Source organism: Passer domesticus, chromosome 7 (genome assembly GCF_036417665.1).
Source record: "Passer domesticus isolate bPasDom1 chromosome 7, bPasDom1.hap1, whole genome shotgun sequence".
NCBI classification, from domain to species: domain Eukaryota; kingdom Metazoa; phylum Chordata; class Aves; order Passeriformes; family Passeridae; genus Passer; species Passer domesticus.
The window spans coordinates 56,026,245-56,052,592 of NC_087480.1; the positions used below are offsets into that span (position 1 = coordinate 56,026,245).

Here is a 26,348-nt window from a genome sequence, read left to right on the forward strand (position 1 = left end):
TAGTTTTTGAATAAATTGATGGAAGAATCCTGCATTGAAACAACAGAGGAGTTCAAACAAGGTGTAGGATTAAAGAGCAAGCTGAAAAATCATGACTAAACTCAGTAACAGTGGCAAAATAATTGTGGTCACTTCTAATTAGCCTGTTTACTTCATGGTACCAATTCAGATTTTTCTAAGAAAGTATATACACTGGTGTTTTTTTAATTAGCTCTCCTTGATTTTTCTTACATATCTTAATTAAAAGTTTGGTGGTGGTTGTTAATTATGATGTACTTGTTTAGCCTTTTGTTTAGTCTTTGTTCTGTTTATGAATGCTGCCTTCGAACAGCACTGCTCTTACTCAAACATCTTGCACGATAGTTTTCCTTGGGGGTTATGGAAATGATAATCAGCCTTATGCTTGCTCTGTTTCCAGGTGCCAGAAAGACTCTCTGGAAACAGGAGCTCAACAAACAGACATTTTGTGTTGTACCATCACCTAGTCCAGTTTGTCAAAGGTGGAATTCTAAAGTATTAGATTGGGCTATAATGATAAGCAATCTGCTAGGGGATTTTCATGTTTCTGCCTTAGTTGGACTTCAGAGTTCTGGTTTCAGTGACCTCCTTTGTTCTGTTTTGTGTGAAAAGAGGGTTGTAGTGGAGAATCTAAAAGTGTGTTGTTCTTCTAGCAGTCTTTTGTATTTTGTTGGGTTTTTTCCTCTCCAAACTCTTGCAGCAAGTGTGGCATAGAAGCACGGAAAACTCTTAACCTCTTGCAAAAAGAAATAACATGTCAAATATTACAGTATCTAACTGGATTCAGAAAGCAATTGACTTGTGAACCAGGCTTGGTGAACCATTTTATTCACAATGTCTTTTCATTACTTATTCAGATAATTGATGCAATGTTTGAAGTCCCTGAAGTGCACAGAAGCATCTGCAATTTCATTGACATAGTAAACTATTTTAGGAAAAAAAGTACTTCAGTGTCCTTACAATAGACAAAATATGCAGCCTTTGTTTCCATAAAGATTTAAAGTTAATGCATGGGAGATTGGGTTTGGGATTTCCATAAATTAAGGGGAGTTCTCACCTTTCAACAGTTGGGTTTTTAGTACTGAAAAACAAGTGTAGTTTCTCTGTGGGTTTGTGTGACTTCATTAAAAATAAGCATTCTGGTGCTTCCCCCTGGTTATAAAAACTACTAATAATAAATGGTGGTATTTGTGAAACTGCTGACACTTCAGCAGTCGAAGAACACATTGAACAGATGCCTCCTGTTGCCCTCCACTTCAGCGTGTTTACTGGTGCTTCATGCAGCCTAGGTCATATTCTTGTTTTCTGAGTGCTCCTGTAGCCTCTTCCCTCTGAATGCAGTCAGCTGCTCCCTGATTTGGTTTACATGCTCTTAGTGTCTCCCTCGGGTTCTCTCCATTCACCCGTCTTTCACAACAGGCTCTGCAAGCTTTGTTAATCAGCTCATCCATTTGCATTAGAGGGTGGGGTTTTTTTCCAACACAAGAAAAATGGTTTTCACCCCTCACTGCTTGCTGTCATTTCTTAGTTTGGGGCTTCCTAGTTTATCATCAAATTTATCGCTTGCTGTACATAGAGATAGAGCTACTTTTCTGTAGGGTTTTTTTGCATGTGTGTCCATCTATGTTACCTGGCCCCTTGCCTGCCTTTTAAAAAAAGCTTATTTTTTCTTCTTGATTGATTTCTTCCACTTGGTTCCTTTCATTTTCTTCACTGACTAGTAGTTCTATCACTTCTGGGATTTCATGCACTATTTCCAACACAGTTGACTTTATTTGAACCATTGTCCTCCATATTTTCATGCGATGTATAGCTAAAGAGTCTTTGTGTAGCTGAAGTCATTGCATCTTGCTGTTGTTAGTTTGTTTTCCTTTGGTTTTGAGGCCTTTTTTCAGTTAGGCACAGACACTTGCTGTAAAATACCTACATGGCAATGTTTTCTTTTGTCCAATATATAAACAGAGGAATTATTCAGCTTCCTGACTATCATGTCTACTATATGGCCCTTTGTATTTACTTCTTACAAATGCGTAATTCTAAATGTCTTTAAATGAGTTGTAATATTTCAATTCATGTATTTTTGACATCCTTGCCAGTTTCTTTAGTTGCAGTAGCCTATGTAAAGTCACCTTTTGCCAAGCTGTTGCTCATTGCTTATGCAGAACCCCAAATTGTCAAAGGTATATAAAAATGGATAATGTTTAAAAGAAATTACTTTTATTGGAGGAGCTTTGTATGTCAAAAGGGAAGCTTTCCTATTAAGCTGATGTGATACAAAGCTGGTCTGTTACAGACTCCTGTATCCCGGTCTGTAACTTGACAACAGTTTTAGTTGTTCTTCCTCATTCGAGTATTTCTGGTTTGGGATAGCTTTTGTCTCATTATGCTCCTGGTTTTTCAAGAGAAGTCTTTTCTCTGCCCTGCTTGTCTGTTGTTCATGTATTCCCTGCTTAATAGATTTCTAACCCACTGGCAAGTCTTCAACAGATAGCAGAAAGGTGGAATTTTCAAAGATGCTAAACTACCACAGATTTTGTGAAATCAAATGTCCAGAAAGGGTCTTAATTTGCTCTCATATCTTAGGGAATTGCACAGCAGCAAGACTGCATGCTGAAGCCTTAGAAAAGCATTGTTTCTGCAGGACAAGGTTCCTGCTAGCAGCCCTAATGTGTGGGAGATTATTTCTGCCATGCCATGATGTGAAGAGATAAAGCACTTTGTATTCCCTTACTGGCATCCTAGGTAACATCTCATAATCCAGACAATTTACTTTTGCTTGAATTGAGATGCTTGTTGATGTTCACAATACCAAGCTTTCTGTTAATGTACTTATTGCTGAATTCCACTGCTCTAAAGAAAACATCAGCTTTAATTATGTCTTGGAAGAGTTGTTCAAATTCCTGTCACTCAGGGCTGCACACTGTGGTTTGTACTGGGCTCACTGAGCTCTTCTTGGGCTCTCAGCAGCAGAGAGCATGCAATAGCACCAGGGTTGCTCTCTGCAGCTCTCCTTGGGCATGGCACCAGCCAGAGGAAGTTAATAAACACAACAGGTGAAAGCAGGGAAGGAGTCAAAGATAAAAAGATTGGTAGAGAAGGAAAAAATGCTATTTCCAAAAGTAAGCAGCACATTAAGTAGATTGGGTCTGATTGGTTTGTTTTGGGTTTTTTTCTGTTCTGAGGAGGAAGCATGATATTTGTGGGCCAGAAAAGCAGATTCTGGAAGAATGATGTGCCTAGAAAGAGAGGACTAAACCTCAGCATGCTTAAAGATGGTTTCTGCATGTTTCACTCAGGGCTGGGATGTATCCTTGCTGTCCTGTACTTCCTCTGATCTGCATCAATTTTCTGTGTAGTTGCTCCTGCAGGAGTCAGCTCAAGGATCTCAGGCTTTTGTGCAGGTTGGAAGAACCTCCAGGGATGTCCACTAGGCAGCTTGTTTTGGCAGATATGTGATAAAGAGGAAGGAGCATGAAGAAACAAATACTTGATATTTGGAATGTAATTCCATGTCATGCTGGACACTTTTCAGTCCATCAGATAATTTACACTGACTGAATAATGTCAGGAGGTTTTACTGTCTCACATGATCTGTGAAGCCTTTTTCCCAATAAGTCAGGGTCCTGTGATATCTAAACTGGACTTACCCTGTCATAGTAGGACAGCCAAATTTCCCACTTCACCAGTGGGACCCTAGGAGGAAGACCAGTTGCCACTTTGCATTTGCCACAGCTGGCAGAGTGACTGGAGAGGTGAGAAACTTCCTCTCCAGCCCAGATATCTTCCTCTGGCAGCAGTAAAGACAAACTGATGCCAGATTTCTCTCCACTTGTCCTCTGCTGGTATGTGGGGGAAGATATTAAGGTCAGCCCCAGGCTCCGTGTGCTGTGACAGCGTAGGTTGTTCCCTTTACACAGATGGTCTGGCTAATGAGAGTACATTGCTGAACAGTTCTGAATCAGGGTTATTAACACCCAGAACTAACTCCACTTCATGGAACCACGGAGTTAAATCATCTGTAGTACTGGGATGCTGTGTGGTGTGGGCACTCACTTCTTGTGTGCCTCTCCATGCATCTTACTGGTCTTACCCTGCAAATGTCTGACTGATGAAAATCCCAACCCGAGATACAGTATTGGAGACAAGAGCTGGAGCTATGCTGCCTATTGTCTGTTTTTCCATCCACTTTCTCTGTGGTAAAATGACCTATTAGAAACCGAAAACTCAGAGTTTTGCCCTCTGTACCCCAGCCTTGAGCTTAAATGGAGCATGTGCACTGAGGTAGTGGTGGAGGCTGCAGATGGAACCCATCAGGGTGCTCAACCCTGGGAGTACATGGCAGTGCTATGCTCCCAGCTCGTCTTCCTTGCCTGACTCCCAGAATCTCGTGTTGCTCTCTGCAGGTCACTCTACTGGAAACCTATTTGAAATTTTGCCAGGTTATGTTGCTTTTTGGAGTGTTGAACAACACATTTGGGATCTTTTTGCAGTATAGGAATGTCATTGGTCGATGTGCTATTTTTTTTTTCCCCTGTCCTATTAACCTGTCAGCTCTGATGCTCAGCAGTTGCCCTTTCACAGAATGGTCAGGCTGAGTTGGTGGGCAGGATAGGAAAATGCTGAGGAGCAAATTTGGTACACTGGAGCATCTGGCCTGTTCATCTTAATCTGAATCTTACAAGCAGTCTCTTTTGTAGAAATTGTGAGGGGTTTTTTTTCTGGATTCTTAAATAGATGAATCAAGTGAAGCCTCCATTAAGCTTGATTGCAGTGTTTTTAAAATTATTTCTATCTGGGTCTTGTGGAAGCATTTGGAGCAAGATTTCACTGTATATACTTAATGTTGTTTTTTTCCCAACATTCATTTTTAGTATCTGGTCTTATTTTGGTTTGCATAGTTGATGTGACTGTATCTGTGAGAAGTTTTTTTTCCTTCATTCATTACTTAAAAGCTTATGAAATGTGCAATAGCATCTAGTTTTGACAGATTTTTTTAATAAATTACTGTTATGATCCTAATGATACAGAAGGAGAGGTTGGCTCTGCTTTCCACATGGAACAGCAAGTGATGAAATTCAGAGAGTTCATTACTGGAGGGAATTCTGCATCTGTCAGCAGCATGTGCAGAGTGCAGTCCTCATCATGGCAGTGTTCATACCTGGCCCTGTGTATGGGGGAGTCTTGAACACACCTGACTGATGCCTGTGGAAAGAGGAAAGAAAACCTTTGTGTGTGTCAACTCATCCAGGTTGCTGAGGAATGTTCTGTGCTAGTAGAAGTCTCCTGAGCACCCAAGTCTTTGTGCCCATGTGGCAGCTGAGAGGTGACAACAGCAGGAGTGGATAGAGCCATGTCATCCTCCAGCCTGGGACAGTCTCCCAACCAGCTGCAGAGGGTGGCTTCCTGAACAGATGATTGCTCCTAAATAATTGGCTTAATTTTCTGTGTTGACAGTCTTCCAGTTAACAGTGAGGTCAGTGGGAGTAATTGGTTAATAGCTTCATTGTGTCTTAAATTTAAATAGCACCATTAACCTCAAAGGTCATGAGCTGAAATTTCCACTACCAAACCACAGAATTTTATGGTGTGCACCTATACTGCCCTGTTACTTTGGCAGAAAGCACAAAATTATGGAAGTAGTTGGGAGAAAGACATAGCACCAGTATGCTGGAGGGATTTTTGCAATTTGTTGCCAGCAGCTGAAATTTTGTCAAACGTTCTACAGCATCACTGATGTCTGGCTTTCCTTTACCCACAGAAGTAGGACCCTCTACCACAGCAGAATAAAATCTTGTCCTTTGACACCTTTAAAAAAAAGTAAATATATATATTTTTGCACACTACGTCTATGTTGGTTATCTGTGCTTGCTTGGAATATTTTAAGTGAATTTTTTTAGGCATGGCTCTATGAAAAATGTTTAAAATCTATGACTGTTTTGTTTATTACATGAGCTTAAAGTTCCTTCATTGTACGATGTCAGAAGAACAATTAAGTTTTATCTGAGCAGAGCAGGGTGTCCCTAGGTGCAGGTTACAACGCATCCAGTGATACTATTAAAAGAAAGATTGTTTGTTGTTGCATTGGGGAATCCTTATAAAACATCAGGAAAACTGCCTGGAAGAATATAAATGTGTTCAGGCAATGGAGTGAAATATTCTTAAACTGCAGGGTGATGGCCTGTAGCTGGATAGGTTTTCAGAGCAGCTGTTTTGATGTGATTGTTGCTTTTCCCAACAGTCATAAATTGGATGTACTAGAACTCTTTTTTTTCTTAAGGCTTTGCTGTTTGGAGGTCCAGAATCAAAGCTTCTCTTATGAAAGCGAGATTATCAGCCTAGAGTTCATGAAATAAACTTAGCTTTATTTTTTTCTTTTGATGAGTTGTTTACATGCTTCTAAAGATGTTAGGCTTTTTCTGTCTACAGACAAATGTAGTCTTGCAGGATTTGCTTTGTGTAGCTGTTATGGGTGTATTGAGTGTTGGCCTTGGTGTGGATCTGTGGTTTGTCTGGGCTAAACTTGCCTTGCAAGTACTTAGCTGTCCTTATGAACAGCTGTGCTGAGTTAAATAGAGGATTGCACTGTGGTGTTAAGAGACCCTAGTGTGGGCAAAGCTCGTTTAGGTGAGGGTCAGCTGGAGACCATCTGCTTTGGTGACCCGGTAAACCCATGGTGGCATTGGTCTGACCAAAGGTGGACTTTGTGCTGGAGCAAGGCTCCCCTAGTGATCATTGGAGACCTCCTTAGTGTGCAGCCAGTGACAAAGAACATGATTTATCATCTTCTGAGACTTGTAGAGCAGGACAGATGAACTGTGCCTTGGAAGTGCCCGTTTCCTAGAGCCTCCTGTACAAAGGGCTGGAGAGAGTCGCTGCCCAGCAGACAGGTAACTTTGGGTGAGGTAGATTTATCCACACTGGCTTCTAGGACTGGTAAAGCCCATCCTCTCACATGCAGCTTTTCTCCAGACACTGGAGAAACCACAAGCAGCTTGGCTCCTGCCTCAACTTTTACCTGCCTATTCAATGAAAAAAACAATTCAGCTGTGGAAGAGGCAGTTCAGCACAGAAGTGAACTCACTGTTGGGTGCCAACCTGCCAGCTTCTCCAGCTGGGCTGCACAAATCCCTTGAAGCCCAAGCACCATATATCTATTGCTAGGTAACTAAAACATAGTTATTTATTAGGAAGGTTAGGCTGCAGAACATCTCCTAGTATATTTTTAATTTGTTTTAAAAAGGACAGTATTAAAAATACCTGTTGTCCATATGCCCTACTTTAAAGGAAGCTAAAAATCATCTGCTAAGGTATGTCACACTTTGCAAAAACAAGTTTAAAGAAAACCATAGGACTGCATGAAAATCTGAGAACTGGGTAGGAAAGCTAGAGTCATCCTGATCCCGAGAGATGAGCTCCAGGAGCTCTAGAGGGCAAAAAGAGGATGTGCAGATGATTTCTTTCAGTTGTCTTTCTTTAGCCTCTCCCTGCTTTTGTGTCAGTATGGAAAGTTCAGTGCTGGCTGGTAGTTTTTCTCTTAAATACTGCATCAATTCTAGTTTTTATACCCATTACCTTCTCTGTATTTTACTTTGTTTTTCCTGTTATAAAATTGTAATCTAAATTATACACTGAAGACTTGTGTGAGCCATATTCACAAGGGAGCTGTTTATCCCTGAGATTTGGGTACCTTATTTAGGCAGCTTACCTAACCTTTATTTCTTAAGGGGTAAAATAAAACAGATGTACACAGGAAGCTTCTTGACAGTCTTGGCACTTTTACATACAGGTGTGAGCTTTGGAGCATGAGGTAAGCTTGGTTTCTGTAGTAAAACCATTTTAAACTTTTTCTCTTTTCCAGCATCCTTGGTTTGAGGATAAGTTGCATGAAAGGGTTTACCTGTAAATTACTGAGGATGGGATTTTTTTAATGTATGAAATTGTAATACTTATTTACCTTCTGCCTGCTGCTACTAAAATACTCTGTGTAAGTGCCAGCTGCTCTAACAAGTAATTTGGACAATTAATAGCTCTTGACGCTTTTTGTTGTCTTCATTCTCTTTTGTATCTTCCCTGCTTCTGCATCCTTCCTGTGTAATTGCAAGTTGCAGGAGACATAACCCTTCTGCATGCTGCTCACAGGTCTCCTTTGATTCCTCCTGTACCTCTGTTCTGATCCAGCCACCTTGCACTCGTCCCCAGATCTCTTTCTGATCACTGTCTCAAAGCTTGGAAACATCAGCACATTAATCCCCTTTCAGGTTTTTATCTTTGTTCTTGTTATTGATATTATTTGGCCTGAGTGCAAGGTGGATAGCACACTGTATTACAGATGGGCTTAAAGCAAATCCATCAGCTGTTCTAAAATTAGGCAATGCTGGTTGAAAGACCCTGTTCACATTTTTTATGAACGTTTTTGTGCTTATACATAGGCACATTAAAAATGGCTGAACTCATGTAAATCTCCCTGGTAAGTCTGGAGTTCTTCAGTGTCTAGGTCCTTTCATTATTTACAAGTAAATACATTTTAAAAATGCAGTCATAAATCTTTGAAAACATCTTCATTTGTGCTCAGTTGAAACTTTGCTAACTGTATTATACAAAATTGACAGCAATGTAGAAATGTTTTAACTCTCCCTGTAGGTAGGATTGAGTTCTGCTTGTAGTGATAGGAAAGCAAGCTGTAGGATTTAGTATGTCTGTCGCATGCAACTTTTACTATCTCTGAATTTAAAAGGAGGAAAACAAAATCAGGGGACTGAAGGCATTAAAATCTCTATTTCTGAGCCAAAAGTAAAAGAACTGGAAAGGGGAGAAACAAAAATTACTGCTATCTTGCTGCTGTGTTAACATGTTTACCTGCAGTGTATGCTGCCTTTTGCTATTCAGTCTTGCGGTGCTGGCAGTGGGTTCTTTAAAATGTGCTGAAAATTGGCCAGGCAGGACATAGTGGGACTGAGTAGATGTTCTGTGTTGCAGAGCAGCAGTTCAGAGCTGGGAGAGGAGTGTGGGGCCAAGGACATTGCTGGCCTTCAGACTTGCTGGGAAGGTGCTGAATCATCTTCCCCAAACCCTTCTTGCACTGCAGCAGAGCTGCTGGCCCCCTTCCCTGGCTGGCCTGTGCCCTGACAGTCACAGGAATCCTTTGCTGAGGTTATTCACTGGCACACATGCGTGCCTCAATCTGTGTGGCTGCCCAGCTGCCAGTTGTGGCACTGAGGATGTTCCTATCATACTAAGGCTTCTCTCACCATCAGAGCTATTTACATCTATTCATTTTGTTACCTCTGTGCTCTTCTCTGCCCTGGAGAGTTTTGTTCCAGTCTCCTGGCGTTCAAACATAAGTATCCACAGTGGGGTTTGCAAATACACACATCTTTGGAAAATTGGCATGTGATACTTAGAGCAGCTATGCAGCATCCAAATTACACATCTCATAAGGCATGAAAAAGAAAGTGGGCAAGCAACATTAAATAGCATATTTGTGCAAAAGCAGCTGAAGTGTGATTTCTGTGGGAACTGTGACTACTTGCCTAAGCTTTGTGCATCTAAATTCCTCATTTAGGGTTGTAAGTATTTAGGAAGGCTTTCTGTCTTGTTTTATATCTAGTGTCTAGCTCTTTAAGGAGCTAGAGTTCTGACTACTCTTGATTCTTCTTCTGTGTTGGTTGGGGTTTTTTTTCCTTCCTCTCTCTTCTGGGTTCAGATCCAAAAGGTGATAGTTTTTCCAGGTAGCTGTGTGTTGTATTTCATCTCCTCGGCATCAGGAGGAATTTCATTGCACCACACTAGAACATTGCATCGGCAGCAGAGCTTGTACAGCTTGTCAGTGGGTTCCACAGCAGGGGCAGGGTAGGAGGCAGGGACAGGTTCCTGTGTTTCTGAGTGGATCATCAAATAAAAGAAACTAATAAAAGCTCAGGACCATGTCAGTCATCTTTTTCAACTAGTGTTTTCTCAGAAATTTTATGGTGTTTCTTTTTTATATGGCTAGAGTTTTGTTATCACAACTTAGATATTTTTCAGTGAATCCTTAAAAATTTGACTCTGTTTCATGAAATACATTCATTCAGTAGCCTTTAAGAGCCTGAAAAACATTTTCAATGTCATGCAAGGTTAGTCTCAATCATCCACTCCTGCTTGATTTCCACAGGGCAGTTGGTAAGGTGTTTTATTTTGCTGGTTCTTTTTTAAATTACTCAGTAGATAAACAAATTATGTACATATACACTTAATTGTAAACTGTTCAAGTAACAGTGGAAAAAAACCCCTTGTTGTGTGAGTAAATAACCTGTTTAGCCATTGTTTTTCCCTCTACCCCTAGTCCCTGCCACCTCCTGCACACGTGTGTTGCAAAGGGCAGTCAGCTTAATTGGGCTGGTTTCTTTTTTTCTTTCCCGTTCTCTTTGCTGAAATCTGGCTTTGGGTTAGAGGCCATGAACAATTCAGCTCTAGCTTTCTTGTCTGAGTTTGTGACTGTCAGCATCACATGAATTACATGATTAGCTTTTCAGTTTCTTGTAATTTCACAGAGGGTTTTAAATTAGTTAATTTCTTCTCTCTGTATATATTTAAAGGGGTTTGCACACCTTCATGTTCCTGTTTTCTCCTAGTACACTTTTTTAGTTAGTCATGCAGTGCATTTGCATGGGGTTATAGGTGATGGAAGATATTTTAAATTATTATGAGATCTTCTGATGAAAACACTGTGTGAGCTCAGTGTTGCTGAAGACAGTGTTGATGTGGTATCTTGAACTGGAGGCTGTTTCCACAGAGGTTCTTGAATTACTGCACAGGACAAACCCGGGTGCTTGCATTGTGTAATGTCCTTTCCCTGCCCGTTATCTTTATTAAATCATTTTGTACACGAGATCCATCTCTTGCTCACACATGCCTCTCCTTGGTTCCTCATCCACCTGCACCCTCCCATCTGTCAAACAACAAAATAACTCTTTGGTAAGAATTAAATATTAATTTTATGGGAGGAATGTCTTGGAAAAGAGTAAAATTGTTCCAGAGATAAATGCTTAGTTCTCCAGAAGAGTAGAAAATGAGGTGATGGAAAATGCCAGGTTGTAGTTCACAGACAGCAGCATTTAAATGGTTTGCTATAATCATATTAGGATAGAATTAAATTGAGTTCTTTATTTTGTGCTGCAGTGGAATAGGACTGTTACTGATCATTTTCTCCTCCCTCTTGCTTTGATGATGAGTGTGAAAACTCAAACAGCAAAAATTACAGGAGTTCTGCAGCAGTGCAGGGAGACAGTGTGAGGAGGTCTGACTTGGAGTGTTGCGTCCTTGCACATGAGAGCTCTGGTGCTTCTCTAATAGACTGAAAATGAGACCACTGCTGCTTTATAAGAGGTCTGTTCCAGCCACATTGCTCTACAGCTTGGCAGATGGTGGCATGTGAATGGTTTCATATTGATTGGATGGATTTGCCTCGGGGTAATAGGAGTATGGGTCCTTAAAGATGTAATTCTAGATAGTTGGTTTTTTTAATTAAAAAAATAGAACAAAAATGTGGATTTGTAAAACACCTCTCTTTACATGAGAGGGGTGCGTGGTAATCAAAGCACTGAAGTTACGTGGAAATAAAAAGTCCTTAAATAGATTATCACAAAGACCAAAAAGCCAAGAATACTTATTTACTAAGTGATTACGTTTTTACATTAGAAGAAAGTGACACTTTTAATTAGTGTTCAAGGCATATGGTGAATGAGAAAATAAGCTTATTTCATGCAAACAGAAATCGATGCAAATAACCTTTCTCATATAAAAAGGGATGACTTGAAACTCAATACATATTCAAGAAGGTTAAGTCATTACTGCATCACTTTAATATTAGTTAAAGGCCAGAAAAGAAAATCACTACTCTGCATATACTTACTCAGCATGGATTGCTAGAAATGAAAGGAAATAGGTGATGGTGCTTTGTAGGTGGTAAATCCAAAGAAGCCCTTGTCCATCTAATGCATTTATTCTTTAACCTCAGTAAATAACCTTTTGGGTTCTGCCTTGGCACAGGTAGTTGCCAGAAATGCCCTATTCCTCCAGCGATTCTTTCCAGCTGGTAAAGACGTTGTGATGCTCTTTTATTGTTCTTTCTCACACCTCTGCTTTGTGCTTTCAGTCTTGTAAATGTTGTTTGTAAATCCTTCGCTATGAAATGACTTTTCAAATGTGTTTGTACAGCACCTAACACAAAGATCCCAATCTCATTCATGCCTCTGGGTGTTGCTGTAGAGCGTTGAGCGAATTGGTATTTTTTATAGTAATGGAAGTATTTCTTGAGGTATTTGACCTTAAATAAAGTGGAGAAAAAAATACTTAAATAGCTTGCAGACATGATGGAATAGGGACAGTTTGATACCTTGGGGGACTTGGGTGCTCTTGAACACTGGATCTTTTCCATGTATTTCAGTCTTGTGCTATGATGCGTGCAACAGTGGTTTCATAAATGAATTTAAGCTACAGTAAGTCATAGCAGTATCTTATCAAGTTGTCTTCAATTTGCTTGAAGGTACAGTTTATATTTTCTAGCAGAAGTATTTACATGCTGAATTTTGTCTTTCCATGAAAGAGCCCTCTTGTGAACATAATCCTGGTTTTTGTTCTTCTGTAGTACAAACCAGTTAGTTGGGTGTGCTTTCCCTTTTAATTAATACTTTGTTCTCAAAACTGATTGGATTTTAACACTTTTGCTGAATTAAAATCTCCTGTATAAATTTTAAGGTCCCTTTAAAAAAAAAAAAGTGTGTTAACAGCTAAGTGATGTTAGGGTTTTGTTCATGGGCTTGCTGCTGGGGAGGAAAGGGCATAAAACAGTGACAATTTTTTTTCCTCCTGCTTGATAAGTGTAGGGGGGATTTACGTTGTATATCACAACCAGCAGCTATTCCAAGAAAAATCTTTAAGATGGTTACTTGGATCTGTGTACACTGCCCACCTGGTGGTTATGGAGTGAACTGTTACTTTAAAGAATAGTTTAAACAACAGCCATGTTTGGGGCAGGCTAATCTTGCAAAGAGAGCAGTACATATAACAGGAGTCTACAGTGTGATAAGGGGAAAATTCAGCTCACTGACTAGATGTTTTAATGTGCGAACTCTAGGGAAATAACATATTGACTATTCTGTTGTGCGCAAGAAAATTGAAGAACCCTTTGCAGACAGAGGGCTTGCAAAGGATTCTTTCTGTTTCTCTTAACCAAAATCTGTGGCAAGATGTTTGAAATCAGCAGGACGCTTAATGCTGCTTTGTTAAATAATGAGGTAATATTTTGTCACTTTTTCTGGGCAGCATCTGTTTTTTCTCCTTTTTCATATGTTGGTGAAGGATTCAGTTTAATCTTATGCAAGTAAGAGATTTTTTCTTTAAAAAAATCATTCTTCAATTTATTATTTTTTTCCTTTTGATGCTTTTGGAGAATTGGGTTGTCTTTTATTTGCGGTTTCAATCGGCTGCTGTTGCCTAGGACATTATGCCACGTAAGGCTTCTAAACTGCACAGAGTAGGTAGTTATTAACGCTGAATTGGCTTCTGGTATAGTCCATCTGGGCTCTGTATGAGAGAGCTTGCTAGCGGCTACTGATGCTAAGATACCCGCAACCTTTGGGATGTATGCGTGGTGGAGAGGGGCTCAGTGATATGAGATCACTTCTTTTAAGGGAAACTGTCATTAATGAGTCAAGAAACTGCTCATTTATGGTAAGGAGAGGGAGGGGGGGGCTGGGAAACAACCCTGTGATTTCATTTTGATATTGGATTAGCTGTTTAAGACAAGTTTCTTTTTGTGGGGATGGAAGATTGCACTAAAAATATGCTTTGCTCAGGGGCTTGCTGGCTGATGCTGGAGAGACTGTTTAGAGACTCTGATGCTTTACAAATGTCACCACCGTGATGCGGTGGTCAGTCCCTTTCCCCGAAAGATAAATGGTACTATTGGAAACATGAGAATAAGGTTGACTTTTTCAACAATAGGATTCTGCCTTTGTCTTTCCAGAGAGAGGCCTCTGAGGATGTTTGAGCATTTGTTTTAGTGTTTCTCGGAAAGGCTGCGTGTGTGGGGTGCTTTTTGGGAAAGCGGTCAGTGTGCAGAGTACCTGGATTTATAGATGGATAAGATTAGCTAATTTTTGAGAGGAGCAGCGTGCGATTATTGTTTCAGAAAAATGGCTGAATCTTGATATGCATAACGAATTTATAGTAACAAAGTAGGCTGAAGTTGAAAAGACTTAAAAATAATTTCTGGATGCCTTCTCTGGTGTTATTAACCCCTGAAGAAACCTTAAGTAAAAAATATGCATTACAGATCTAAGTTTAATATTTGATGTATGTTTGCACAAGAATCTGTGGTAATGTACTAGCTGTTGTAGCATTTTGATGTCTGTGTGTTCAGTCTAATGGGTCACCTAAATTTGAGTTAGGAAATGTATCTTACAGGCTAGTTTAATCTATGCTAGTTTTTACTAAGCTACAAATGTGCTCAGAGAGATGCGTGGTGAGAGAAATCCTCTGCAGCCTTTCACATTGTTCATATTTTAATTGAATTCAGGGCTCATTCCACGAATAGATTCTATGATGTTTTTTAAATGTGATTTTTCTCCTTGCTTGGTTTGTGTATAGCTGGATTTTATGAGCTTTACTACATTTCATATGTTTTATTGGTGTGTTTAGTCTCTGTGTGTGTTTGAGCGTGTCTATGGTTTAAAGAAATTTAAAATGTACTGAATGTCAGTCCCCAGCTTAGCAGTGTGGAGGGAATATTTATACTTTTTGGAAGATGAAACTTGTAGAACAATAATTTGATTTATGTGTTTTTAAAATGGTGTTGGTGGTTTGTAGTCAGGTTTTCTTTCTCTAGGAAAGAGCTAACTGAGCTTATAATGTGGCCCATCCTAGCTTTCTCGGTTTTCAGCTCTTATATTTAAAAACGCTTGCAATGATACTGAATTTTTTTTAAGTATTTAGTTGTTGAAATGAATCTGTGGACAGTAAAGCTAAACGATCCTATGTGTATTAATAGAGTAACACTCGGTTGCTTTAGATGAGATAAATGTAAATTCAAGGTTTGTTGTAATTACAGAGTGCTATGCCTTGTTACTTAGTACAGAACATGCTTTAGGAAAATACCTCTCAAGTAAAGAGAAAGAAATGAATGGCTTCCGAACTTGTGAGAATTCTTACAAAACTTGCCGTGGTCGGAAGGGGGTAAGATATTGCTGTTTGGAAGTGGAGTTTTGTTAGTTTGTCAGTGGCAGCGAGCGGAGGATTAATGAGTGTGCATTGTTAAGTTAAGCACGTTTCTCTAAGGCTGGAAAAGAAAATTCTTTTAAATGCCCAAAGTTCACTGTTGTTTTATTTCCTGTCGAGCTGAAGAATAATGAAGCGAGGTGGCAAAATAATTCTGAAATACTACTGTCGTTCGGGGGGAGCACCCGATAAAGAGGTGTCTGCTGTGCCTTAGACATTGTCAAGTGGCAGCAACATCAAATCCACTCCTTTAAAAATACGTATTTTAAAAAACCTCACCGGGCGGAAGGAAGGAGAGATGGGTTGATTATTAAAATCAATAGTACCTGAAAATAAATGCAGCTTTAAATGCACGTCAAAGTGCTTTTGTTGTGCCTTTAAGCCTAGAGGCAGATCATTAAATATGCATTTCTCCGGAAAGCAACTGTCGAAAAAGATAAGGTGGTTAAAATACGCCGGACCTGGGAGCGGGGCGCGCAGGAGGTAAGGAGATGTAGGCACTGGAGCATGGCCGAGGTACGGCACCGCCGGGCCCAGGGGTGGGAACAGGGGGAACCAAAAAAAAAAAAAAAGAAAAAATTAAAAAAAAATATACGGGGCTGCGTGTTGTTTCTTCAACCGGGCCTTAATTACTAGACACAAGCAGCAGTTCAGAAATCTGGTCTCTGTTGTTGTAGAGGTCACCGCATCATTAACATTGTCAATCTGGCAGCGGCTAATTTCAATAGCACCTGATGTCGCAACGCCTCCCCCCCCACACGCACCACACACACCCTCCCTCCCCCCTCCCGCCCCCCCCCCCGCGCGCGCGGCGCGCTCGGCCAATCAGCGCGCGGCGCCGCTGACAGATGGTCCCATAAATGGCGGTAAAGGGGCGACGGCGGCCGCCAGTCGCAGCAGGGCCCGCGCCGCTCCGCGCGCTCCGCTCCGCGCGTCCCGCCCCGCGCCGCTCCGCGCTCCGCCCGCCGCCGGCGCCGCCGCCCTCCCGCCGCAGCACCACCACCACCACACTGAGACAACGAGATAATATACTTAGCTATTATTATTATTATTTATTATTATTATTATTATCGCTGCCGCTATTATTATTTTTTTATTATCGATAATAATTTCTCGCCGCACAAACGTCTAGCAGTGTGCTTTGTGGCTCTTCAAAAAAAAAAAAAAGAGAGAATAATAATAATAAAATAATTCCCTGAAACCGTAGCAAAACCGTTAGAAGAGTTGAAGCCTTTCAAGACACCCAATATTTGCCATTAAGAATGGTTATGGTAGGTATTAGTAGTTTTAAAATCTGATCGTAGCGGGTTTATATAGAGGTAGATATAGAAGCTAACATACAGGTTTTCCCCGAATCTGCATCATTCTCAGTCTGTGTTTTCCCATGAATTTAGTTTTCTGCTACTGATCTGTTTGTACATGATCTCTCCCTTTCCCCCCTCCCTTTCTCTTTTCCCCCTCTCTCTCGCTCTCTCTCTTTCATATTTAATGTCTGCGTATCCTTTAATAAAGGATGTACTTTGTCATTTTAAGGTAATTGCGATTTCTCTCAGAATAAAGAGAAAAGCTCATTTCTAATGCAAGGCTGGTATGTGGCTAACTGAAATGCAAAAGGAAAAAGAGGCTTTTTTTTTTTTAAGGGTGGGGGAGAGTTAATTTCCACATTGACATTTTGGAGATACAAATGCAGAGCAAAATCCTTTGGGGGGTGGGGGGGGGAATGTTTAAAAAAAAAAAGCCTCGAGATTGGTAATTTTGTTTTTGGTGGACTGCGCAATAGGTATGGTAATTTTAAAAGAGGGTGATTTATATGAGCTTCAGTAAATGCTGCATATTGTATTTCAAAGAGTTTCCTGTCGTGACCTCATAAAAAGAGGAGGAGGCTTGTATGTGTTGCAGTGCCTAGTATATGTCGATTTTGTTGCATCGTTGGGCAGCAGCGCTGTAAGAAGGAATGTCAGCTTTTACATAACGCTCTTTTTGCTTTTGACTCTGTGAGGGGCTGTAAGGGTCCATCTTTGTGATCACAGATGGAGTGGAATGGCTTGAAAATGGTAAGTGAACGGGGAGAGCCTGCTCGTGGGGTTTTGTCTCGTTTCTCGTGTGCCTCGCGAATTTCTTTTGTTCAGGGCGGCGGATCGTGAGTCATAAAATAAAATTAGAGAGCCTTGTTTATTTTCTTTTTTTTTTTTTTTTCGGTGGGATATGTCTGCCTGTGTGTGTGCATATGTATCTGTACATCCATTTACCGTGCCTAGCTGCGATGGCACTCCACAGCGTTTCCATTGAACGCCGCGTTTCAGTTGAGCGCGGATGGTCTCTGCTGACAGTCACGGTGTCATGGTACCGCGTGTGCCTGGCGGAGCGGGCGGCCGATGATGCCTTTTCATCTCCCTTCCTATTACACCAGCCTTAAACACAAACTTAATAATCGCCTCTAAAAATCCAGGTATCGCGTTTCCCGTGGAGCCGGTGCTGTCGAGGATGGATGGATGGGTGGATGGATGCATGGATGGATGGAAGCAAGGGTGTGTTTTTTTTGTGTCGGGGTGGGGGCTGGGGTTGGGGGGGTTGGGGGAGAGCCGCGTTGTTTTGTGCTTTTTTAAATGCCGGGAGAAGTCAAAGCCATTTATGTGAAAAATAGTATTTCTATTTTTAGCCCGTATTCTCCTGGCGGAGGAGCCCGGACGTGCTCATCTCGTCCCATCTTTTGTGCTTTTCCTTACAGATTGTGCAAAATGGCATGATCAGGCACACAACTGCGGGCACCGGGGCTGCGCCGAGCGGGGCGACCCGGGTGGGGGCTGGGGCACAATACCCGGCCCTCCTGCCAGCCCCGGGATGGGGGGGCGCGGGGACCCCCCCTTCCCCCTCATTTAACGTTTTGCAGACTTTTGCCGCGGATATTTATTATAACCGGGGAAACAAAGCGACGGTCTTTTCCCATTCTTACAGGATTGTCTTTGTCTAGCTGCTTGTTTTGATGGGTGTAAAACAAATAAGATTAGACTGAGCAGCCGAACTGAAAGCGATAGCTGGGAGGAAAAGCCAATGAAAGGTTGCCGGGGAAACGAGCATAGGGGAAGCTGAGTGGGGGAGCAGGTGGCAATCATGTGGGAATACTGCAAACAGTGTAAAAAAAAACCTAAAAAAAAAAAAAAGAAGCAGGGGCTACCTCGATTATCTCTGCTCTTCTTTGTGGCAGTCACAACTTTAATTATTCTTTATAAATAGGTGTTAATTACATTTCTGGCTCAGGCTTACAGTGATTTCTAGAAATCTGGTTTTAAGCATCTGTTCTTTCTCCTTTGCAAAAGAGGGTTATCTTTTTTTTTTTTTCCTTCCCCCTCCCTGCTGTGAAATTGTACGTGCAAAAAATTGCAAGGAATCCTGTGAGGCAGTATAAAAAAAAAATGTAAATTATATTGAATGAAGTTGACAGAGGTATAATAGTGAACTCCCACAGCTGATAGCTTCTGCAAATCATTTCTTAGAATTTTCCAGCAAATGTCCCTATGAGAACAGTAGGTAGAATGAATTTACCCTAAGCAGTGATTTTGTGTTAAGTGATATTGGTATTTTTACGAAATCAGATGGTTATATGGCAGAATAATCAGTTCAGAGGAGTTCACCATATTTTAGGGTTTAGGCATTGAGAGGAATTTACAAAAATACTGAAATTATTCTTCTCTTCGTCTCCGGCCCCACCTTTAGCCACAGTCTGTTCTATATCTGCTGGAGCAATATCCACTTCCAGTATCAGGCTTCTTGTGGCAGCTCTACTTTTTAAACCACGGCTGACTATTTTGTTAATTGTGATGGTCTCTTAATTGTAGTGGCAAACAATAATGGGAAATAGCTGGTGGTGCTAGAAGTGTTAAAAAAGCGTAGTAGACTAGTAAGTGATAGACGGTAGCGTAAAAGATATAAAAATGTGGTTGCCCAGAAAATGTTCATCTATCACACATCAGGAGGCATAAGAAGCAAAGCAAGAATATAGAACACGCCTTTCTTTCTGTCTTCGGATTTGCAGATATTTTTACTTTATTCCTTTCTCTGATGCAGGGTTACTTTGAATGTGAATTCAAGCAGGGATAGTAGTGCTTGGTTGAAATAGGAATAAAAAAATTAAATAATGTTTTTAATTTGCTTTAAGTATTGCTTCTGCTGCAGTCCTTTCTGTGAAAAAGTGATTGAATGGCCCTCTGAAAACTGCGCTGCTTTACAATGTAGAGGGGGAGAAAAAAAAATCTTGAGGGGGTGTGTGCGTGTGTAAAATTCCGTATTTTACAGTCTGTGCATGTGCAGAGATGCATTCTGACATGCATTGTAGTTGTACGTGAGAGTAAAATAATTTTTCTTCTGTCCAAAACAGAGATACTGTGTTCTAAATCTGTTAACTTAGTCATGACAATAAATAAGGGTGCCTTTTATTATACACAGCTGCATTGTTTGTTTTAAGAGTCATCAGCTAGTAGTTACATTTTCATTTTCTGTTCAATTTCGTGTTTCTACAAAGATTTAAAAATAATGAAATCCTTGTTTTACGGTGCACGTGTTCCTGCCCTGATCTTCCTCTTTTCTTTGTTTTAACATTATATTAATGAATACAGCCTGCATGTACATAGTGACATTTTCTTTCCGCATGTAAAAGGTTGCATTGTAAATCTTCCTATAGAAAAACAGCTATTAAGTTAGTGAAATAGAATTAACATTGCTAGCAATACTAAATGATGGAAATGTAAAACCTTTCTGTTGAGACAAAAAGATACAGAAAATGTAGCTGTCCTTAGACATGACATTTTTCTTTTTTTAAAAACTGTTGTCTTGGTGTAGTAGTCAGAAAGGAGGCTATCTTACAATTGGGTATTGATGCAATGTGAATACCAGCCATCAGTTTAAAATCCTGTCCTCATGTACTCTGCTAATCAAGTTCCCATGTTAGATACAGGGATGCCTCTCCACTAGTGACTGGCTTGGTTGCCTCCTTTGCTTTCTTCCTCTTTATTAATTTTACCTTTTTGAGCTCTCTCAAAGTGAGCCCGAGCTGTTGTGACAAAGGATGGTTACAATGAGCTGGAAGGGGTATACTTAAAAATCCTATTTGAATGGGTTTGAAATAGTCTTCATCATCTTTATTTGGTCCTGTTAAATATTGTGACTCTAGTGAAAGAAAATTTAGTTGCATTAATCTTACATATATTTAATGGATTAATTTTTTTAAAATAATATCTTCTAACTTACAGGGAATGTGTTTTTTTTCCTCAGCCTTCCTACTTGGTATGCTGGGAGTGTACTAATTAAATGCAGGTTATTTTCTGTGAGTAATTGTCATACTGTTGGTACATAACCTAGAGCCAGTCTACACCCTGAAGTTTTTCAAAAGAAACAAGGTATGATTGCATCCCATATTCTATCAGGGGAATTTGGTGTCTTCTTTGGGAGCTTGAACTTTGAAAATAATTTCAGCAAACAGCCCAGGCAAGAAGTGGACAGTGGCAGAGAATATTATGGTGAGAGAGATGCAGATAACTTGACAAATCCACTTGTCCGTTTTGGCAGTCTGTGTCCTCTGGACACCTCATTTACATGCCTGGACACATTAAAATGTACATTTGTTTGTCTGTGGGACAGCTAACTGGATACACTCCGATGCACTGGCAAATACTGCAATGCAGTATTTTTTCAATGTCATTGGGGTTTTGGGGAGAAGTGGGCACAAACAGTTGTCCTGCAAGTGAGGTGATGTTACAATGTATGGTACCTCTGTAAGGGATAGGCTAGATTTTGCAAAATTCACTAATCTGTGATGGAAAGTCACCCCTCCCCCTTGTGCTCCTCTCCTTCTCTTGCTCTCTTCCTTTCTGTGTAGGGTGGAGGAAGAGATGGGTGCGCATGTAGGAGTGCGTGTGTTTGTGCGTGTGTATCTTCCCTTTTGAATGGATGTTAAGGAAAACGCTGGGATTTGGATGAAGAGGGGAAGGGTGTTTGTGTAATGTAACACTTCCCAATTGTTTCTGTAAATGTCCAGTTACCAGCAGTGTAGGACTTGGAGCAACTTTAAAAGAAGACACATTTTTGATTTTCTAAGGAACTTTGTGAAGAGGGCAGTGTTGCAATTCAACAAGTATGATTGATATATTAAATCCTAATAAACATGTTTAAAGGGTACCTGTACCCTTAGTCTTTGGGTACATTTAACCATTTGAGATCATGTAAAGGGAAGATGTTGGACAAACAGATACTTAGAGACTGCTTGCTTGCTTTTCCACTCAAATGATCAGTCTTTACTTTTTTTTTAATACTGGAATATTTTAGGTGCAAGGGGCTTTTGTAGGTCACTAGCTTTACAGCAAGAAGAAGGGGGGGAGAAAAGGTCTCAATGTGTCAGAGGCAGTAATTGTATAAAATTAGCCATCTAGAAAAGGCAGGAAAGGCTTGGAGGAAAGAAGGAGGCACTAATATGTGAAACAGCACTGTGCTAGTCGGGGAGATAATGAGTGATAAATTTGAACTGGTGCAGTGGTGTGATGCCCATTAATTTCTCAGAACCTTGACTTTGCAGGTTTGTTACTCCGTTGTTCACACCTTTAATTATAACTAGTTTTGGATGATAGCTTGGGGCACTGAAGATGAGACCTTTTGTTTGTTGTTTACTCATTTAAATATTCAGAGTTTGCAATAGCATTGGAACATCAGTGTTAGAAATTACATACTCTCAGATGAGATTATAATAAGGATGCAGTTAATTCTTGGTACTGCCTAACATTGTCTTATTTGTAGTGTTTACATTGCTTGCATGAATTCATTAAGAATTAGCTCAGCAATGTTAGGTTGAGTTTTATTTTCTGTAGTGAAAATATGTGTGTGCTAATATAGCTCCTGATGCATTATTGCTTCTTTAGAGCCCCAAAAAGTAGGGAGGAAGTGGAGAGGCTGTCTTACCTATTGTTCTACCCTTGACAGTGTCTTACATGAGGACTTTCACCTCAATGGCTAAGAAAATGTGTAAATGTCAGGAAATGCTGAGAACCAGTTAGGAATTGTAAAATGGGGAGAAAAGACAGAATATTAACAAAATAATTAAAATGAAGGATAGCTAAACCTTTGTGTGTCCTCTCTGGAAATGAGATGTAGTTGCACGGTGTAAGATAGAAACCTGGCTTTGACAATATTTAGAGGCATGATGTATAGAAAATTCTGTAGTACGCCTTCGTTGCTAAGGCACGCGCAGTTGCGTCAGCAATGCTGTTGTGATGGGAAATTATTCGTCCTTGAATTCTGGGGGAAAAATAAGCTTTCATTTATTTTATTATTTTAAAATCAAACTTCTCTAATTGCTATAAAATTCCGTATACGTTGCTGCTGGTAGTTTTCCCAGTCTGGAGACATGCGCCAGCATTTTTCGGCATCAGGGCGGTGACATTTGGTGGCTTTGGAGCATTGAGAACCCTTGGAGCTGAAGGTGGCGCGATAACGTGTGTTTGTTTCAAAGCAGACGCCCGTGACTATGGGAGGTGGCTCTCGTTTGCAGTGCTTCGAGAAGGTTCCTCACGTAACGCGTCTGTGCCCACGTAAGTGATGTTGGTGTTGGCAGAGGGCAGCAGCGCCACTGGAGCCCTTCCAGTAGCGCCAGTCCTTCAGATCCAGCCGCTCCGCCGCGCACCTGGCGGCGCTCGCCGAGCCGCGCGAGGAAACCCAAACCGCTTCCCCGGGTTTTCGCTTCCTGAGGGACGCTCGGTGAGAAGGTCCCACCTGATCTCCATGTAGAGACCCCTAAAGGTTGCTGCTGGAGCAGGTAACTGTGCCCCGGTCCTACCTGTTGGCCTGTAGTTGCATGCGCTCCCCTTTGGAGAGGCTGAGTGGTTTCCTGAGCACTTCCAAGTGTTTTCTCCCAGGCTGAGTGCTGTTGAAAAGCCTTTGTAGAGACATGAGGGATGAAGGATGCATGTCCCTCTTGCTTTTCTTCCTTTTAAGAATCTGTCATGATTGCATTCTAGAAAACTAGCAAAGGCAACAATTTACTCACATTTTATAATTGAAGGAGAAGTGCCCGCTCTTGTAATGTTATGTCTAATTGACCAGCAGGGACATGGAATCTCTGCTACTGCTGGTCAGGACGGTTTCCAGAAGTCCTTGTTTCCCTACTGTTCTTAACAGCAAAACTGATATTTGCGAGTTTGAGAATTATTATTGGTAGACCGAACTTCATTGGAAGGTTTGACATTGAGATTTTTTTTTTGTTTAATATATGGATTAATTAAGACTCTTGATGTCTATGAAGTGCTTGGTGTGTGTGGAAGTCAACCTGGTTCTGGTAGTTCTGATTAGAGAGGGTCATAAAAAAAATACATGGGCAAAATACTAACAAACCTTTTCAAAGAGTTGAATGCTAATCTGGAGGGGAGGCCAGGCCTTTTTTCAGTCCCCTTCAGCTGATACATAGACGCCTGTAGTCAGCAGCAGTTTAATGTTAGATAATGTGAAATTCATGACTCAACGGCATGAAATAACCCATATTTAAGTCACTACACTGTGATGGAGTGTTAACACTTTCTGCTTTGGGGATCAGAGATATTTGGGGTATTTGGCTTTTCTGCCTGCTTGCAGGGTTTATAAATGTGACTGTTAATTGCAGTACTTGTATTAATCTTCGGTTGGTCCTTCTTAATCTTTTAATGGTGGTCGGTGACTTTTTCCTTTACTATGTACAAAAGATCTTGTGGGCAAAGATGTTATTTCTGTAAAGCAGAAGGCACAGTCACGACTCCGTAGAAGTAATAATGTATGTAAATAAATGCTTCTTAAATAAAAATAGTTCTAATATAGCTTTGTTCCAAATGAAGTTACTGGCAGTGGATGAGTAGGGGGAAGTTGATTTTTAGCAGAAAGCATGAATGCTGGAAATTCTTCCTAATATGCCTGTGCCAGCTATACTGTGACAATGTTGCTGTCGATTCCCTTCCTGTGAGAGCAGCTGTTCAGGGAATTAAACTCTTTGCTTGATGCGGAGGGTCCTGAAAAATTCAGTGTGCAGCTACGGTGGTGGCTGTGGCCATTTTTAGTGTGGCCATTGATAGGAACTAACTCCGTGATCCAGCACAGTAGCATATTGTTCTTTAGCCTAACTGGGCCAGGACAGAATTATCATTCTGTATTTCGTGTGCTCTGTGAGAGATTCCGGAGAGCACTTCAGAATTTGACATTGTGTTTGATAATTTATAGAGCACAGTTTATATTTAACTGTAGACATACTAATCCAGGGAAAAAGAGTAGTATATTTTTAGAATCCTTTTTTTATTGTCTGTGCTTGTCATCACCCAACTACTGAAAGAAGTGTTCGCAAATGTAAATGCTCAGATAGAAATTGAGTTTAATTTCCATCGTTAGTCTTTGCTAAGTGCAAAAGTGAATATTATTTGTGTGATGTTCTTTGTGGTGATCAAGGAGCTTGGCAGCCATACATAGCTGATGTGGCTGCTGGGGGAGCCACATATTCTCCTCCAGCATTTCAGCACCAGGCTGGACTAGGACACTTGGGCTGAGTGCCTCCGCGGCCGAGGTGCTTAGGTGATGTAGTAGTTTTAATAGTGGCAGTGTCACTTCTGTCACCAGCCTATTTGAGGTGAAATGGATGAAAGTGGAGCCAGCTCCAGGTTTAAAGCGCCTGCCTGTGGCCACTGTGTGTTGTAAGGAAAGCATAGCCAATAAAGACCAGTAACTTGGTTTGTTTGACTTTTTTAATACAACAAGCATTAGTTCGTGTGTGTTTAGGCTCTTAGGACATTTCCACCTGCTGATCTCTGATAGTGGATGTTGTATTTTCAGTTGCCTTTTGACATCTAAGTGAAATGTCATTTGTGGGGCTTGGAGTCAGGACAGCTGGGGTGGTCTGTGCTCCCCCCTGTCCCCAAGCACCTGAACAGGGACTGAGCTTGGCAGGGCTCCCATTGGGTGCTTGAGCAGAATTGCTTGAACCAGGGGACTGTTACCTGTAAGATCTGCTCACCTTTTTAAGAGGAGTTTTGGTACGTTTTAATTTTTTTGGTACATTTTTTGGTACATTTTAATTTTTTGCTCTTCAGGGTATGTTTGTTAATTTACATTTACTAAGGAAGGTGTTTGGTTTGGCCCATGGCATGTTTTTCTTCTGTAGTACAGAGATTAATAGTTTGTCTAGGGTAGAACATAAGGATCTGTTAGCTTGAGCTATGACAGACATGTACTTGATATTTTGTCCTTTATTGATGAATAATATATTCCTAATCTCTAATAATGTCTTTGAGCTTAGCACGTATATGCTTTCATGCATGATTGTTTGATTTTAAGCATTACTGAGATATTTATCCCATGCAGTACTTGAAAACTTCTGCTCATTTAAGCCATTTATAGGTAGTTTTGTGAGACCATCAGAGTAAACAGCTACCACTGTTTACTCAAAGGTGATTTCTGATTATTTTGCTCCTAGAAGCATCTCAAATTTACAGTTCCTATTATCTGCTATCTTCAAGATGGTGATGCATATTATTTTCAGTAAATCATTGTAACTTTGTCTACCATAGGTATGTTACAGAAGTAAGAATGCTTATGTTTTATGAGAAGGTTATTTCTGTAAGCAATGTTAGTTTGATACAGAGCTGTAGACTAGCACGTGAATTGTGGAAAAGATGTAAATTTATTATTATTAATCTGGTTAAATTTTAAGAGAAATACTGATAACTTGCAGCAGGCAAACATTTCTAATGATGGAGATAGGACTTAGCTGAACATCATAGTTTCTATTTTGGGGTCTGTCTGTTAGACCTGCAAGCTGCAGTATCCATAGAGATGCTGTTGCCAGCAGTTGAGATGTACACATGTTGATTAGTGTTTCCTAATTGCATTTAGCAGTGTGTCTTCATTAACATCCTGTTGAGGACAGAGCCTTAAAACATCTTGGTTGGGTCGTGTATTTCACTAAGCCATCCATTCCTGCCTAATATTAGCCTGGCTGTGCATGAAAAATATATGGGCAACATTTTCAGAAGAGCTGATGGTTTAGGAGCTGCAATCCTATTGCGGTGAACTTTAATGAA

At 40.6% G+C, this 26,348-nt stretch overlaps 1 protein-coding gene across 8 annotated transcripts in view; it reads left to right on the top strand.

Moving 5' to 3' along the window:
- ELAVL4 (ELAV like RNA binding protein 4) overlaps positions 1-26,348 on the top strand; it is an 81,056-nt gene that overhangs the window by 3,199 nt on the left and 51,509 nt on the right. The window contains exon 1 of one of the 8 annotated variants that reach the window (XM_064428816.1): positions 13,169-13,292. The exons of 1 other annotated variant lie outside the window; for it this stretch is intronic. In XM_064428816.1, the coding sequence (XP_064284886.1) occupies positions 13,245-13,292 (48 nt within the window). In that variant the 5' untranslated portion in view covers positions 13,169-13,244. Of the gene's footprint in view, positions 1-13,168; positions 13,293-13,586; positions 13,729-15,642; positions 15,757-16,182; positions 16,545-17,042; positions 17,328-17,561; positions 17,723-17,774; positions 17,802-26,348 lie in introns of those variants that run through there. 6 more of the 8 variants (XM_064428814.1, XM_064428822.1, XM_064428820.1 and 3 more) reach the window with 6 other exon arrangements.